The sequence below is a fragment of the Phocoena sinus genome, chromosome 18, assembly GCF_008692025.1.
Source record: "Phocoena sinus isolate mPhoSin1 chromosome 18, mPhoSin1.pri, whole genome shotgun sequence".
Taxonomy (NCBI): Eukaryota; Metazoa; Chordata; class Mammalia; order Artiodactyla; family Phocoenidae; genus Phocoena; species Phocoena sinus.
Genome location: NC_045780.1, coordinates 68,004,168 through 68,021,709, shown reverse-complemented (window position 1 = coordinate 68,021,709; position 17,542 = coordinate 68,004,168). Strand labels below are relative to the sequence as shown.

The 17,542-nt window shown below is 41.3% G+C and overlaps 1 protein-coding gene across 1 annotated transcript in view; it reads left to right on the top strand.

Annotated features, from left to right (window-relative positions):
• SLC15A1 (solute carrier family 15 member 1) overlaps positions 1–13,995 on the top strand; it is a 35,612-nt gene extending 21,617 nt beyond the window's left edge. Inside the window, exons 19-23 of the mRNA XM_032610906.1 lie at positions 9,748–9,855; positions 9,978–10,086; positions 10,638–10,781; positions 12,288–12,395; positions 13,338–13,995. Coding sequence (XP_032466797.1) covers positions 9,748–9,855; positions 9,978–10,086; positions 10,638–10,781; positions 12,288–12,395; positions 13,338–13,529 — 661 coding nt within the window. The 3' untranslated portion in view covers positions 13,530–13,995. The remainder of the gene's footprint in view (positions 1–9,747; positions 9,856–9,977; positions 10,087–10,637; positions 10,782–12,287; positions 12,396–13,337) is intronic.
• The last annotated feature ends 3,547 nt before the right edge of the window (positions 13,996–17,542 follow it).

Genomic DNA, 17,542 nt, shown 5'->3' with positions numbered 1-17,542 from the left:
GGATTTGAGAGCTGAAACTACAAAAGGCTGATGAGAAATCAATGAAGACCTAAATAAATGGAGAGATATGTTGGTTTCATTGATTAGAAAACTTAATATAGAAAAGACGTCAATCCTCCCCAAATTGATCTATAGGTTTAGTGCATTTCCTATCTCAATCGTAGCATTGGTTTTTTGGTTTATGATTTTTCCAGTTTTATTGAGGTATAATTGACAAAATCGTATATATTTAAAGTATACAACGTGATGATTTGATACATGTATACACTGTAAAATATTTACCACAATCAAGTTAATTAACATATTCATTACCTCAAAGTTACCCTTTTTATATTATGAGAATTTTAAGATCCAATCTCTTAGCAAATTTGAAGTATACAATATAGTATTAATTAGTCACCATGCTGTACTTTATTTAGATCCTTAGAACTTATTCATCTTAAAACTGAAAGTCTCCCCTCACCATTCCCTCCTTCCTTGGCAACTACCACTCTATTCTCTGTTTCTATGGATTCAACTTTTTCTTTTTCGGTTCCCCATATAAGTGACACCATACAGTATTTGTCTTTCTCTGTCTAGCAGATTTCACTTAGCGTAATTGGTCAGTGTAATGATCCAGGAATAGACCCACCCAAGTACAGTCAACTGACTTTTGACAAAAGTACAAAGACAATTCAATGGGCTAATAAGTTTAGTCTTTTTAAAAAATGGTGTTGAAACATTTGGACACTCATATGTAAAAAGTGAATTTGTCCTAAACTTCACATTTTATACAAAATTATATAACAAATCTTATACATCATGTAGGAAAATTAACTCAAAATTGATTACAGACCTACATGTAAAATGTACTATTAAATTTTTATAGGGAAACAAAATCTTTGTGACTTGAGTTCCTAGATATGACACCAAAAGCATAATCCATAAAAGAAAAAAAATAAATTTTCTCAAAACTAAAAACATCTGTTCTATAAATCTCACTGTTAAGAGAATGAAAAGGTAAGCTACAAGCAGGGAGAAAATATTTACAAATCACATACATATCTGACAAAGAATTTGTACCCAGAATATATAAAGTACTCTCAAAACTCAATAATAAAATAATCCAGTTAAAAAATAGAGCAGAAGATTTTAACAGACATTTCACCAAAGAAGATACACAAGTAAGCACATGAAAAAATGTTCAACATCATTGGTTATTGAGGAAATATAAATTAAAAGCACAGTGAGTTTTCATGACACACCTATTGGCTGGCTATAATTTTTTAAACTGACAGTATCAAGTGCTGGTGAGGATACAGAGCAACTAGACCTCCCATGCATTGATAATGGAAGTGCAACATGGTGCAGCCATTCTGAAAAACGGTTTGGCAATTTCTTGTCAAATTAAATAGATACTTACCATGTGAGCCAGCCATCTCACTCCTAGATATTTATCCTAGAGAAATGCAAGTTTATGCTCACATAAAACCTATATACTCAAATGTTTATAGAAGCTCTGTTTATAATCACCAAAGGTTGGAAATCACCCAAATATCCTTCAGTGGATGATGGATAAACAGACATCAGATTTTATTGCATCCATACAATGGAATATTACTCAAGAAAAAAAAGGAACGAACTACTGATTCATGCGACAATATAAAAGAAATTCAAGTGCATTATGCCATCAAAGAAGCCAATCTCAAAAAGTTATACATACTACATAATTCCGTTTATATGACATTCTGGAAGTGGCAAAAAAAAACCCTAAGAATGAAGAACAGATTAGTGGTTGACATGGGTAGGAGTGGAGGAAAGGTTTAACTACGCGGTAGCATGAGGGAGATTTGGGGGCAATGGAACTGGTCTGTATCCTGATTGTGATGATGTTTATATAAATCTAGACATGTTAAAACTCATAGAACTATATAGCAAAAAAGCCAGTTTACTATAAATACACTTTTTGAATAAATTGGGGGAAAATGAGAGTAGGTCTCCTATTTGCCTTAACCCTTACTGCAATTCCCATTTCTTTGTGGCTACAACCGAATTTCTGATTTTAGCTTTTACTAGCTACCACTAGAACACATTAATAGAGAAATAAGTATATTATTACGGTGGTATCTACTAATTTAATGATATAAAGAAATTAATGTACTCTTCATCTCTCTTTACTGCCCATGTTTCACATTGATAATACTTAACATTTATTTTTCCGTGTATTTCATGTGCTAGGTGGAGTCTAAAAAATAGATCAATACCCAGGATTTACAATTTGACTGTATAAATCTTAGTTGTAGTGTAATAAGAGTGATGAGTCTGAAAGAGAAGAGAATGTAACTTTATAAACTTGAAAATGTATCCTCAAAGGGAAATGTTCTGAATGTCAAGATTCATTGACATTTCATGAATTGTTCCGTGGTACTGCATCTTGATTGCCTTAATTTAACCAAGGCTTTCTCGCCTAGCTTTTGTTTTTTCCTGTAACTTACTTGACCTCTCATTGACAAAAGCATAAGCCTTTATCCCCAAGGTGAGCGGATCCAGGGCTCCATGTCTCTGGAAACCTTCAGCATGCTCTTTGATCTCACTGGAACCTTTGCTCTGTAACCTTGTGATGCCACTATCCTCATAGAATTTTCATCGTATGCCCAGGTTTCTGCCTTTCTTTCTTGGATCTCGTGTCATCTTTCTGGGACACCTTTCTTGTTTTGCTGTGGGATATGCTCAGTTATCTTGTCAAGAGAAGCTGTGAGGTAAATTGCAAGCCCTTGCGTGCCTGAAAATGCCTTTTTCTATTCGTACACTTCATCATAAGGTTGGATGCTATTTTCTCCCAGAACCTTAGAGGTTTTTTTTTCTACTGGCATCTAGTACCTAGCTGTGCAGACAAAAAAAAAAAAAAAAAACAACAAAAAGCGTCTGCCAGTCTTTGTAGTTGATTTCATTTTCTTCTCCCCACGCTTTTGTTATCTCCTTTCTCCTTGGTGTTCTCACAGTTCTCTGCAGTGAAAGTAAGTCTGGATGTGATTTTATTCATCTTGCCTGCACTAGGCCCTTTGAATGTTTGGTTCCTTCCCTCGTTTTCTTTGTTCCCTTCTGTATTCGTTTGCTAGGGCTGCCATAACAAAGTGCCACAGACTGGGAGGCTTAAGCAAAAAGAAAATGACTTCCTCACCGTTCTGGAGGCTGGACGTCTGAGGTCAAGGTGTCGGCAGGGCTGGTTTCCTCTGAGGTCTTTCTCCTTGGCTTGTAGATGCCGTCTTCTCCCTCTGTCTTCACATGGTCATCCCTCTGTGTGTGCTTGTGTCTTAATCTCCTCTTCTTATATGGACACCAGTCATCTTGGATTAAGGCCCACCCTAATGACCTCATTTTACCTCTTTAAAGACCTTGTCTCCAAATACAGTCCCATTCCAAGATATTGGGGGGTTAGGACTTGCGCATATGAATTGGGAAGTGGGGAACACAATTCAGCCCCTAATACCTTTTCCAGTTTCTGGATTGTTGTTCTGTCCCTCACACACGCACATACACACAACTGCCTTAGCAGACCTGGAAGGAAGCACACTAATAACGGTCACCTGGCCCTTTCCTGACCTTTGTATTTGATTCTGAGCTGGCAGCACCTCTGGGATTTCCTTTGTGCCTCAGAATCCATTGCTTTGATTTTGTCAAAAATGTCTCCCGGGCTTCCCTGGTGGCGCAGTGGTTGAGAGTCTGCCTGACGATGCAGGGGACGCGGGTTCGTTGCCCAGGTCCGGGAAAAATCCCACGTGCCGCGGAGCGGCTGGGCCCGTGAGCCATGGCCACTGAGCCTGCGCGTCCGGAGCCTGTGCTCCGCAACGGGAGAGGCCAAAACAGTGAGAGGCCCGCGTACCGCAAAAAAAAAAAAAAAAAAAAAAAAAAAAAAATGTCTCCTAACTTTAGAAACTTTGCACAATTTAGATTGTGGTATCCTTTCTTGTTCTGGTGCTGTTAAAGCTTCGCTCTTCTCCTCCTCTTCCTCTCCTCCCCATCTTCCTTCCCCTCCCCCTCTTCCTTCCCCTCCCCCTCTTCCTTCCCCTCCCCCTCTTCCTTCCCCTCCCCCTCTTCCTTCCCCTCCCCCTCTTCTTTCCCCTCCCCCTCTTCCTTCCCCTCCCCCTCTTCCTTCCCCTCCCCCTCTTCCTTCCCCTCCCCCTCTTCCTTCCCCTCCCCCTTTTCCCCCTTCCTCACTCCTCTCCCTCTCCTCCTTCATTGTCTTTGATGAGATCTTACAAAAGAAGAAGTATACATGAGGTCACCAACACTTAACTCCACCAATCCATCCATGTGGTAAAAGATAAACCAGAAACTTTTTTCTTTTTATTGGCAACAACAAATTCTTAATGGATCAAAGGTTTTATTATTTATTATTTCAGTAATGCCCAGGAGACACATTTAAAAAAAAAGGGAAGTTCTGAAAAACTAGCGTCAGAAACAAACTGATAATTAGAACAACTTCAAAAATTTCAGGAAGTCAGACTTCTGAGTAATATATGAACTAAAGGAATAGTATACAGAATCTTAAGCAAAGTGGAATCCTCTTAATTATGTGGTATCAGGAAGCTGCAGGACTTAACAGACTACAGTCTTTTAAATAAATGGCAAGATACTTCAGTCAAAAAGTGGTCGAGAGTTTGATACTAATCTTTCTCATGAATTTTTTTTTTTTTTTTTTTTTTTTTATGCGTTACGCGGGCCTCTCACTGTTGTGGCCTCTCCCGTTGCGGAGGACAGGCTCCGGACGCGCAGGCTCAGCGGCCGTGGCTCACGGGCCCAGCCGCTCCGCGGCATGTGGGATCCTCCCAGACCGGGGCACGAACCCGCGTCCCCTGCATCGGCAGGCGGACTCTCAACCACTGCGCCACCAGGGAAGCCCATGAATTTTTTTAACATTACATATTGCTACATATATATGTATCTATAAACAATATGTTTTTGGCATGTTTTTAAACTTAAAATGTTATTGTTGGGCTTCCCTGGTGGCGCAGTGGTTGAGAGTCCGCCTGCCGATGCAGGGGACGCGGGTTCGTGCCCCGGTCTGGGAGGATCCCACATGCCGCGGAGCGGCTGGGCCCGTGAGCCACGGCCGCTGAGCCTGCGCGTCCGGAGCCTGTCCTCCGCAACGGGAGAGGCCACAACAGTGAGAGGCCCGCGTACCGCAAAAAAAAAAAAGAAAAAAAAAAGTTACTGTCCTGTGTATATGTCATTCTGCAATCATATTATAAAATATATTACATTATAAATATTATTTTAATATTGAGTCACATTCATATATGTGTCCCTTATCCATTCACTTAAACCGTTGTATAATATTCCATTGCATGGATATACCACAATTTTTTTGGTCCATTTCTCTGTACAGGAAATTTAGGTTATTTTCATTTTTCCAAACAATGTCACAGTCCACATTCACATATGTTTCTTTCTCCACATGTGGGAAGTTTCTCGAGGGCAGTGATCTTTAAACCTTTTATCACATTGAATAAAAATATTTTGAGCATGTACCCACAATGTATGAATATGGTATCCTTTATAAATTATAAATGTATATAAACTACTGTACCAAATTAATATGTTCATCATAAGTAATACAAAAAAGAAACATAAAAAGGATGAAGAAAGTTTTAAAAAACAATATTTTACAAATATTTTTATTCAGTAGTGGTACAGAAATCATTCGTGTAGATAATGTGATTATATGCTTCCTTGGTTGCTAAAAAATCTCAGTTTAAGATTTACTTCAGTTCAGTTTATTTCAGTCCTGGTCTTGACGACTGCCATACTGAAAAAACATGCTTTAAGGAGGGAGTGTAGCTGGGACATGATTGGCCATAAGTAGATTCAGAAAGATATCTTCATTTTAAAAATTGTGGAGTTTTCCAAAAATGGTACTGGAAATCCACATACAAAGGACTGACGTTGAACACCCGCCTCACTGATCCCATATATAAAAGTTAACTCGATGGATCGTAGACCTAAATATGACTAAAGCAATACAATTTCTAGAAGAAAAATAGGAATGAATCTTTGTGACCTTGGATTAGGCAGTGATTTCTTATATATGAAACTAAAAGCACAAGCAACAACAAAAATAGTAATAGGCTTCATCAAAATTGAAAACATTTGTGCTACAAATGATGCCATCAAGAAAGTGAAAGACACCCACAGGATGAGAGAAAATATTTGCAAATCATATATAAGAGACTTATATTCCAAATATATAAAAATTATTACTACTCAATAATAAAGGAACAGATAACCCAATTTTTTAAATGGGCAAAGTATTTGAATAGACATTTATCCAAAAAAAATACTATTGGCCAACAAGTACATGAAAAGATGCTCAGCAGCATTATTCATTAGGGAAATGTGAATCAAAACAACAAGATACCACTTCACATTCCCCAGGCTCTAATAAATAAATTTTTTAAAACAACAGGTAATAAAAAGTGTTGGTGAGGAGGCAGATAAATTGGAATCCTTATACACATCTGGTGCAAATGTAAACTGATGCAACCACTTTGAAAAACTGTTTCTCAAAATGTTAAACATAGAGTTACCATATGACCCAGCAATGTTTCACCTAGGTATACACCCACAAGAAATGGAAATATATGTCCACTTGAAAACTTGTAGATGAATGTTCATAGCAGCATTTTTCACAATAGACAAAATGTAGAAACAATTCAATGCCCATTAACTGATAAACAAAATGTGGTCTATCCATACAATGGAATACTATTCAGTGATGAAGAGAGATGGAGTACTGCTATATACTGTCACATGAATACACCTTAAAAACATTATGCTAAGTGAAGGAAGCCAGGCACAAAGACCTCCTGGTGTGTGATCCCATTTACATGAAACGGCAGGCAAATCCACAGAGACAGAAAGGAGATTAGTGGTTGCCAAGGACTGTGGGGAGGGGGCATGGAGAGAGACTACTCACGGGCATTGAGTTTCTTTTTGGAGTGATAAGAACTGCACTCTTGTGATGGTTGCACAACCATGTGGCTGTAGTGAAATCACTGAACTGCACGCTTTAAAGGGGTGAATTTTGCGGTATGTGAACTATAGCTCGTAAAGCCCTTCTTCTTAAAATTTTTTATTGAAGAGGAACAAATATCTCTGTCCCCTCGTTATAATTTTTTTTTTTTTTTTGCGGTACGCGGGCCTCTCACTGTCGTGGCCTCTCCCGTTGCGGAGCACAGGCTCCGGACGCGCAGGCTCAGCGGCCATGGCTCACGGGCCCAGCCGCTCCACGGCATGTGGGATCTTCCCGGACCGGGGCACGAACCCGCGTCCCCTGCCTCGGCAGGCGGGCTCTCAACCACTGCGCCACCAGGGAAGCCCCCCTCGTTATTCTTTAAGGAACTGGTCCCATCTTGTTTTCTCAGCTGGTTCCCACTCTCCATCCCTCCTCCCATGATCACTTTGTAGCTTAGATCCTGGTGCTCCTAAGATGTCAGGCCAGCTTGAAGCCTAGTGGACCCTAGGATTTGCCTGATCAGAGCTCTTAGAGCACAATTGATCTGGAACCTCCGCTTTCCATGCCTTTTGAAGCACTCAGAATGTGTTTGCTGTTTATCCTCTTCTATTTTCTGTGTGTATATGAAAACACATCTGATACGTGTGATGTTGCTTTTTTTTTTTTTTTTCAGATTATTTCCATTCTTATTGGTATCTTGTACCAGCCCTGAGACATATGTCAGGCAGGCAGTAGTACTCAAGCCTTAGGATAGGACTTATTCAGTCTTCTGGCTTATAATATATAAAGCCAGGCCCCAGGCCCAAGGGTCTACTTCCTAATTGCATACTGTTTCCACTGTATGTCTTTTGAATGGTTCATCTTAACCTTTTATAAAAGTGGCATTTACAGTTTGGAGCAATATTCACTCTATTAGGCTCCTGTTGACCTACATCAGGTTCAGTTTTCTATTTTAATCACCTGTTAAATGACACCAAGTCAAATGTTTCATTCATAAAAATGTTCTCTCAGTCCCTGGAATTTGACCAATTCCAGGGAATTTGACCAATTCATCTACTTTGTGGCCACAAAGTAGATGAAACTTGGCCACTGTTGACAAAAAAATTAATCAATAGTCTATCTAAAGGAGAAGTAGAGAATTTTATTTGAGCAGATCTAAAAGATTATAACCCAGGAGACAGTCTTTCAAAGAACTCTGAGGACTGTTCCACTTGTTAGAAGTCAAAGGCACTTCATTTATACAAAGGTACCTCAAGGGAATTCTCTGGTGGTCCAGTGGTTAGGACTCCACGCTTTCATTGCCGAGAGCTTGGGTTCAATCCCTGGTTAGGGAACTAAGATCCCACAAGCTGCCTGGCATGGCCAAAAAAAAAAAAAAAACACCACAAAGGTACTACAAAATATACATTTTTGAGGCAAAAGATCGTACATCAAAATGACACCCATTTTTACATAAGGTTCACCAAAAACACATAGTCTAAGTCTGCACATACAAAGCAAGCAGTAGGTCACCACGACCCCTTACAGAATTAGGAAAGAATGTTATCTTCCAAGGAGTTACACTGCTGACGTCAGAAGAAAGGAAAAAAAAAATTGATCTTTATGGTGGAGCCAGCATTCCCACCTTTGGGGAGGTCAAGTTAATGTATAATGCACACTGCATATTAGGGAGTGCTCAGTACAGAGCAGGGAATGTTATGTTTACATATTCTTGTCCTGCCTTAAAACGTAAATTTTATTCCATCACCATGTATTTTAGGGATGTGGAAGTTAAATTGTTCTTTATGGTACTTAGGTGTATAGTGTTATTACTTCTCGTTCTCTGAATTGGATAATCTTCTGTATGCCTTCAATTACCTATCTGGTAGGAAAGATCCGCTGGTCTTATTTGGGGTAGCCCCCTTCTCCCTAGGACAGTACAAGAGTACTAGAGTCTTCTCTAGCCTGGAACACTTGAGGAAGGGATCTCTAATCATCTGTCCACCCGGTCACCACCTATATGGTCCTTTCGAGGCAAACAACTCTCAAATGGTCCCATTGAAGCTTGGGCACAGGGAATGTTTCAGAGACTGGAAACCTTGGGACCCAGCACCCAGTCCTACTGGGTGTTCCATTCCCAGCCCTATTCCCGTGGGGTGCTGATCACTGTTACTCCACAACCTGCAGACACGGGTCTCTGCCATCTGAAGGGAATTCCTCAAAACTGTCTCTGATTGCTGGGCTGGCCCATGTCTTCCTGTCCACTCCTTGGAGACCCTCCCTGCCTGAAGCTGCTCTTTAAAGTAAAGGAAATAAATGGGCTTCCCTGACGCTGTAAAAGAAGCCCCAGTTGGAGGCTGTCTTTTAGGTACTCAGCAACTACTGCTTTTTGTCCTTCATCACTTTGGCTGTCAACCTTCTGAAATAAGAAGCGCAAAGACATGGCTGCCTTCCGGAGGGGGAGGAGATCAGCAGCTATTTCAATCTGTACTTAATATCCCAAAATACCACTGAAATGGTTCCTAGTCAGAGAGTACTTAGAACAGTTCCCGGCATTTACCTGTGTTAAATAAATTCTTTTAGGTGTGTTCTCATGAGGTGAGCAAAGGCAAACCTAGAGTGAGTTACTTTTTGCCTTTATACTGTAGAAATCTTCTGCAGACATCTTAACTTCCTTCCAAAAGGGAACAGAGCCCAACTCCAGATGCACATACTGTGACCTGGAACAAGTCATTCCATAGTCCACTCACAAGACAGATGGTTTTCTGTTTCAGATTTGTAAATGCTCTTGCTGAGAGCTTCAATGTCACAATGAATGAGGAAATTAATGAAACCGTCACCAGTCACAATGCCAGCGAATATCATTTTTTCTCTTCTGGCAGGTAAGTATCTGCAGTGGACACTTTGCTCCCAAGTTCAAGGGTTTCAAGTCTTTTCCTTTAAATAATACATTGAAACTTTCAATACCAAGAACGTTAATTTATATTAATCTTCCTTTTCATAGAATGAGCTTCACAATAAACTCATCAGAGATTGCACAACACTGTGGAAATGAGTTCAAAACACCCTACCTTGAATTTGGTAGTGCGTATACCTATGTAATCACAAGGAAGGTTAGTAACTCATTGCACTGAATCAGAAGTTCCACTCAAAGTTTATTGATATGAGTCCTTGAAAACAGGACATAGTAATGATTTAACAGAGTGATATTAGGATCTGTATTTTAAATGAATTTAGAATTAATTCAGTTCACCACTAATTCTGTGGTTTATCATTGCCTTAAGTTCACCTTTAGAATAAAATTAAAACAGACTGACCTGCTCTAAACGTTCACATTGACCACTGTCCTCATAGACTGTCAACGTGGACCTTTGAAGCTTTTCGTTCAAAGAGCTGGCAATGTTTTCAACAAACCTGACTTCCAATCTGCTCTCTTATTTAAGAAGAAAAAGCTAGTGAACATATTTTCAAATCCTACCAAGGCCATCCCATCCCAAGGATAAAATGCAGTGTTGCATATTTACATTTAAAATGTGTACTTTCTGGATAGATCCTTTGGTGTAACCCTGAAGGTCCAAATTCAGTTTGCCCCTCTGAGCAATTTTTATTCTGGAAGCAGTCTCGATTTTCATTTCTTCTTCTTGCTTTTGCCTTACTGGTTTAGGGTGACGGCTGCCTCGAACCGACGGTATTTAGAGATATTTCCCCGAACACAGTCAGCATGGCCCTGCAAATCCCCCAGTACTTCCTCCTCACCTGCGGCGAGGTGGTTTTCTCCGTCACGGGATTGGAGTTCTCATATTCTCAGGTTTCCTGTCTGTTGTTCTGTACACCCCTCTCCTACAACCCTGCCTTCAAATAATGCTGCTGGGACTTAATTAAAAGCTGGGGTAGCCATGTATTTACAGTGTAAAAGAAAATTCTAGAAAACATTATGGTAGGTTCTACCAAACAAGGTTTTAGAAATTACCAAGTCTTACTTACTGAATAAGAATATTACTGTTTAGGGAATTCCCTGGCGGTCCAGTGGTTAGGACTCCGTGCTTTCAGTGCCGAGAGCACAGGTTCAATCCCTGGTCGGGGAACTAAGATCCCGCAAGCCACACGGCATGGCCAAAAGAAAAAAAAAAAAAGAATATTACTATTTAGCATCATGAGTGTCCATATATAGGTATCTGAATTCCCAGTCACATGCTAGAGATTTGGGGTCCTAAGTAGGAAAAACTACATTAACGACCATTACCAGGGTCGTGATGGTCAGTGGATCCCACGTTCTGAAACAACCCTGTTCATAACAGGCTCATGCATAGGTCTGTGTCCTCATTATTTTTAAGGTTCACTCGAGATCTCTTTGTAGCTCCCAGTAAACACACTGATTAAAGCCTAGCTTTTATTTTTATTTTATTTATTATGATTATTATTTATTTATTTATTTATTTATTTATTTATTTTTGCGGTACGTGGGCCTCTCACTGCTGTGGCCTCTCCCGTTGCGGAGCACAGGCTCCAGACGCGCAGGCTCAGTGGCCATGGCTCATGGGCCCAGCCGCTCCGCGGCATGTGGGATCTTCCCGGACCGGGGCACGAACCCGCGTCCCCTGCATCGGCAGGAGGACTCTCAACCACTGCGCCACCAGGGAAGCCCAAGGCCTAGCTTTTAAAAGTTAAAAAGTAGTATTGCTTTTGTGACTATTAGACTAATGAGGCACATTTTGCTGATACCTAAATTAGAGCTTAGGTTCTGAACTATTTTATCAAAATACAGTTACAGTCTTCCTAAGCCCAGCGTGCCTAATACCTTCAAGTTTTGCGGTAAAGATTGTAAATATGAGCTGGGTAATCCCTTTCTGCGATGACCTCACAGTCTAGTTAAGGAGATGACTATAACACAGGTGACAAGAGTTCTAAGAGAAGTTTTGGTGACATAGCAGGGAAGCTCCCCAAAGAGCAAGGTGACAGCGCAGAGAGCAGCCTCCATTTGGGGGAAAAGAGAGGTCGGACTGGATGGCTTTGTCTGAAAATTCTTCTGTAGAAGCAGAATCGGTTCACCTGTAGATTCATCCATTTCATTAGGATGACAGCTTTGCAAGCATGTGGAGAGTGAAAAACAAAGGATTCTTGTGTGTTCATACCACAGGAGCATTTGGGATGTCTTGTTATCCAAGTGATAATCCTTTTTGCATTCAAACCAGCCTGACTCTTAATGTGCATTTTGGGGGTAGACGGCCTAATTAAGGGAGTCAGTGAGTTAGCTGTGTTCTCCCGCTCTGCGGTTGACGTCTACATCGGGACTCACTCTGTTTCGTTTCCTCAGGCTCCTTCCAACATGAAGTCAGTGCTTCAAGCAGGGTGGCTGTTGACAGTGGCAATTGGCAACTTCATTGTCCTTATTGTAGCAGGAGCGGGCTCGTTCAGCGAACAGGTACTGGTGCAGACAGAGATCGCGCGTACCTCTGTCTTCTCACCTGTTAATCATCATCGCGACGACCCTCCCTAGCTGTCTGTATATACACGTGGTCATCTTGGCTAATGGCTGAGTAGAACTGCCAGACCAGCCAGACAGGGCAGATACAAAAAGGTCTTATGGCCAAGGGCGTGCTGATTCTTCTTATTTCTACTTGGAAAATAACCAGATGTAACCAGATGGGGTTAACATACCTACACGCTCATATGGTTTTACTACCAAAGGAAACATCTTTCCTGGCCTCAGTGAATGCGGCTCAGTGGCCCCAAAGCAGGCGTGTTATCCAGAAAGTTTCACAGTACCTAAAGTTAAGGCCATCCTAAAGGTTGTCGTAATTTTTCCCGTTAAAATAAAATGAGGGCTTTTCTGGTTCTGGAATTCTCCTTCAGCACTCAGAATCTCTGCCTCATGAGGGAGCTGTCCCTTTACCCCATCAGACTCGTTACTTCCCGCACCAGGTCCCATCAGAGCCTGTGCTAATCCTGCATGCTTGTGACCTCAATGTTTTGCCAAAAGATAACACGGGGGTCTTACCTGAGAACATTTCAGCACATGCTTTTTCCCTCAAGAGTACTCTGCTTGGTGTGCTCTGGGTCCCCATCCTTCCAGGGGCCAGCTATTCGTCTTAAGACTCGGGTTTTTCGGAAATTTTGTCTCATCTTCTTAAAGTCCTGGGTGTCTGCACTCCAGAGCTGTTCCAAGAATGTGACTGTTACGTTGGGCATTCAAGGAAAGCTGGCCACTCTGTATCTGTGGTAGTAGCTACCAGTTTCCCCTAACAACTTCACTTCCAACACCTTCGATCTGGATGTCTCAAGAAAACATACCCGCGATATATACATTCCCATAACCTGTATTGTTTTTGTTTTTTTCCTTGCTCCAACTTCAATTCCTTCAAAGTGGGCCGAGTATGTTCTGTTTGCGGCGTTGCTTCTGGTCGTCAGCGTAATATTTGCCATCATGGCCCGATTCTATACGTACGTCAGTCCAGCAGAGATTGAAGCTCAGTTTGATACGGATGAAAAGAAAAAGTACCCGGAACAGAGTAACCCATATCCCAAGTTGGACTCCGCCTTACAGACACAGCTGTGAATATCAACAAGCAAGTGGAGGACGGATTGGGCCCAGGATGTGCCCAGGTGTCTGTCCCCTGGGGGCAGGACACTCTGTTGTATGGCCGCTGATGGGGAAGACTTCAGAACTGTGAAACAAACCAAGAAAGCTGTTCTCTAAGCAGCCAGCAATGAACCTAACACTCTAAAAGAAGTCCTTTTGTTTGTTTTTCAGAGAAGTCTTATTTAAAGCATACACACACACATACACATACTTTTACAACACTGAGTCCATACCCTGCATTTAACTCCTTTCCTAACGCACAAAGTTATTTTGGACTAACTTGAATTTTTGAAATGGCGGCAAAGTTCCATATTGTTTGCATTCAAACACTCTATGGAAACAATGTTAAATAAGGCAAAAAGTGACTGTTTAGGCTTTAGAATACACCATAAGGGCCGGCTAGTAGGAACTGGTAACTTTACCTTCTGTTTTGAGTTTTGTCTTTCCAGTCCCTACCTCTTTTTAAATTATGTATAACTCAAAAAACTACTCAGGTAAAAGCAAGTCATGATTTTTAGAGTTTCAATGGTATGAAATAAATTCTCATTCTTGAGAGTAAGTGTCTGTGTATTTGGGTGGGGGCAGAGTAAGAAATCCTTAACATTTCCTTTCCTGATTATAAAAGCTGTGCCCGCTCATTAAAATTTCCTCAGAAGGTGATAAAAGCATGAACAAAGCAAGACCCACATACAGTAAATTCCAGGAACATGAAATATCAAAGTTTGTTTCCTGCTTTTCTCGGGGTTATCTGTGGCTACACTGCTCTTTTCTACTAGGAGCTTCCCGTGTGCATATTTTTGCACCATCTCAAAGTGTTTTTCTCAATACTCGTGAGCATTTTTCTACTTGAATAAAAATCGTTCCAAAATATTATGAACACTTCCTGCCAAATTCATCCTATAGATATTTATCATATAACCATTCCCAGGTATCAGACTCAGAACGAGTCCGCTTTGGCACTCTTGGAAAAACGAGCAACAGTTCTTAGACAGACGTGTGCACAGTTCTGAATGTGGAAACTGGTTCCTGGGTTAGGAGCTTGGATCTCTAAGATGTTTCATGCACAAGCTTGTACAGCATTGCAGTGTGGAGACGGAATGAAACAGAGAGACAAAGTCTAGAGTGAGAAACGCAAATGTAATGATCAAAGCTTGTTGAGGACCTTTTCTACCCTTTGGATCAAGTCCTCATTCCTTAACTGTTTCTTCTGTGGATATGTCACCTTTCTCTCTGATCTCCCAACTTCTTCTAGTTCCTGGAATGCAATGGGTTCTCACTTCTAGTCAAAGGCAAAAGAAAAATCAGGTCTTGAGACACTTATTTTCTACCCACCCCTCACCCACGCACTCCTCCTGGCAAAATCCTCTTCATATTCAGGATCCAGCGGTTTTCCTGTTTCCCAGTTTCGTTACCAAATTAAGTTGCATGGTCCCTGTTTGAGCCCTAGCCCAGCTGGGTTCAAGAAGGCAAATAACAAAACTGAAGCTGAGATGGACACAGCACAAGCTTTATTCATGGGCCAAAGAATGGAGAAACAGGAGGTAAGTTCACAGATCAACTTCTCACCCACCTGGTGAGAGGGATTTAATTTTAGAGTAAAGACGAAGGGAGGAGGAGTGAGGCTAATGACGGGGAGGCATATGCATTAGTCTTTTAGCGTTTTTTCCGAGGGAGTGGAGTGCCACCGCTTTTATCCTTTTTTGGTCCTTGATGTCCGGTCATGGCCTTTGGTAGGTGTGTGTCATTTGATATACTAATGTAGTAAAATCAGTGTATAATGAGACTCAGGGTCTGTTGGAGGTCAGATTCGATTCGGGCCACCATCTTGGTCCCAGCTGGTTCCATCTGGGTTTGTTTTTTTAATTAATTGATTTATTTATGGCTGTGTTGGGTCTTCATTGCAGTGCGCAGACTTCTCATTATGGTGGCTTCTCTTGTTGCAGAGCACAGGCTCTAGGTGTGCAGGCTTCAGTAGTTGTGGCACACCGCCTCAGTAGTTGTGGCTCGCAAGCTCTAGAGTACAGGCTCAGTAGTTGTGGCGCACGGGCTTTGTTGCTCCGCAGCATGTGGGATCTTCCTGGACCAGGGCTCGAACCCGTGTCCCCTGCATTGGCAGGCAGATTCTTAACCACTGCACCACCAGGGAAGTTCCCATCTGGGTTTTTTTGTTTGTAGCTTCCTTTCTTATCTCTGGACCCTTTAACTTAAAGATTTATGTTCACTCCTGCTAAAGGTAGGTGTTGGCAGGTTTTGAGCAAAGACCTGGAGCAGCTCTGGCAACAGTCTGGCTGTCTCTTCTCTGCACTCCTGTCACACACCCCCGGTGTGTTGTGACTATCCAGCCTTCCGTGGGCCGGAAGCTCTCTGCATGTATCCTGTGATCCACTTAATTTCCGGAAGGTGGTTGGCCTCTTTTTGTTAAATAACAATTTAAAATCTCTTGGACCATGAGGAGTGAGATGGAAGAGGCTGAGAACTGAACCTTGAGCAGTGATTTGAATGCGCCTCGTTGACAAGGTCTAGTGTGAAAGACTAGCTATAAGGGACTACGAATTTTGCCTCTCTGGTCATTTCTACCCTCTAACTTACACAGTATGCCTTTGATGGAGGAAAACAACAGTCACGGTGATGAGCTCTCAGCTCCATTACCCCACTCTTGTCAATAATCCAAAGAGAACTCATCCTAAATCCTCAAAACATATTCTGGTCCTAACAACTTCTTACAGCCGCTGGGTAACATGGGGCAACTCTTCACCTTTCAAATCTCATTTTCCTCTCCTACAAAACAAAGAGAACACGAGACAATGTGAAGTCTCTAAAATCCTCTGTTTGAGGGTACCTGGCACACACCAGGCTTCCAAATGTTGAAAGAAGACCTGCCCCTCAATCGACTACGACATTAACATTGAGTGTGCTTTGCAGTTGGACGAAAACATTAACTCAGTGTTAATGTGACCTCCACTGGCCTTTAAAGGATAAGAGGGGGGACGGCGGGCATCAGGGCACTTTGATCATCAGGGGTGAGTTTTCAGAGTGATCTTCCCTCTAATCTTCCCATTTCTTCCAAACGTAATCAAGACTGACGGGTGCAACCATGGGGGTTCTAGACAAAAGACTTTGGACAGTGGCAAGTGTCATGGGGCAGGAGTGGCCAAGGGGGATGCATGGGGCCAGATCCACAACCTCTGGTCTTCTGCGTTTTCCTTGGCCCCCATTTTTTTGTGCTTTACACCTTTCTCTAAGTTGCTGATCAGTGTTTAATCAAAATAATTCACTGACTTGAACATTGGCTGAGTGTTGAAGTACGATCCTACATGGGTTGGGGAGAGTATCTGGAATGGAAATGCTTTCGTTGTACATAGCAGGATTTCATTGCTTATACCTAAAAGCCAGAATAGTTTGTGGGGTTTTTGTTTTGTTGGTTTTTTTAATTTTTATTTTATGTTGGAGTATAGGTGATTTACGATATTGTGTTAGTTTCAGGTGTACAGCAAATTAATTCAGTTATACATATACATATATCTATTCTTTTTCAGATTCTTTTCCCATTTAGGTCATTACAGAATACTGAATAGAGTTCCCTGTGCTGTACGATAAGTCCCTGTTGATTATCTATTTTATATATACTAGTGTGTACGTTAATCCCAAACACCTAATTTATCCCTTTCCCCTTTGGTAACCATAAGTTTGTTTTCTATGTCTGTGAGTCTGTTTCTGTTTTGTAAATAAGTTCATTTGTATCATAATTTTAGATTCCACATGTAAGTGATGTCATATGATATTTGTCTTTCTTTGTCTGACTTACTTCACTTAGTATGATAATCTCCAGGTCTATCCATGTTGCTGCACATGGCATTATTTCATTCTGTTTATGGCTGAGTAATATTCCATCGTACCATCTTCTTTATCCATTCTTCTGTCAATGGGCATTTAGGTTGCTTCCTTGTCTTGGCTATTGTAAATAGTGCTGCAGTGAACATAGGAGTGCA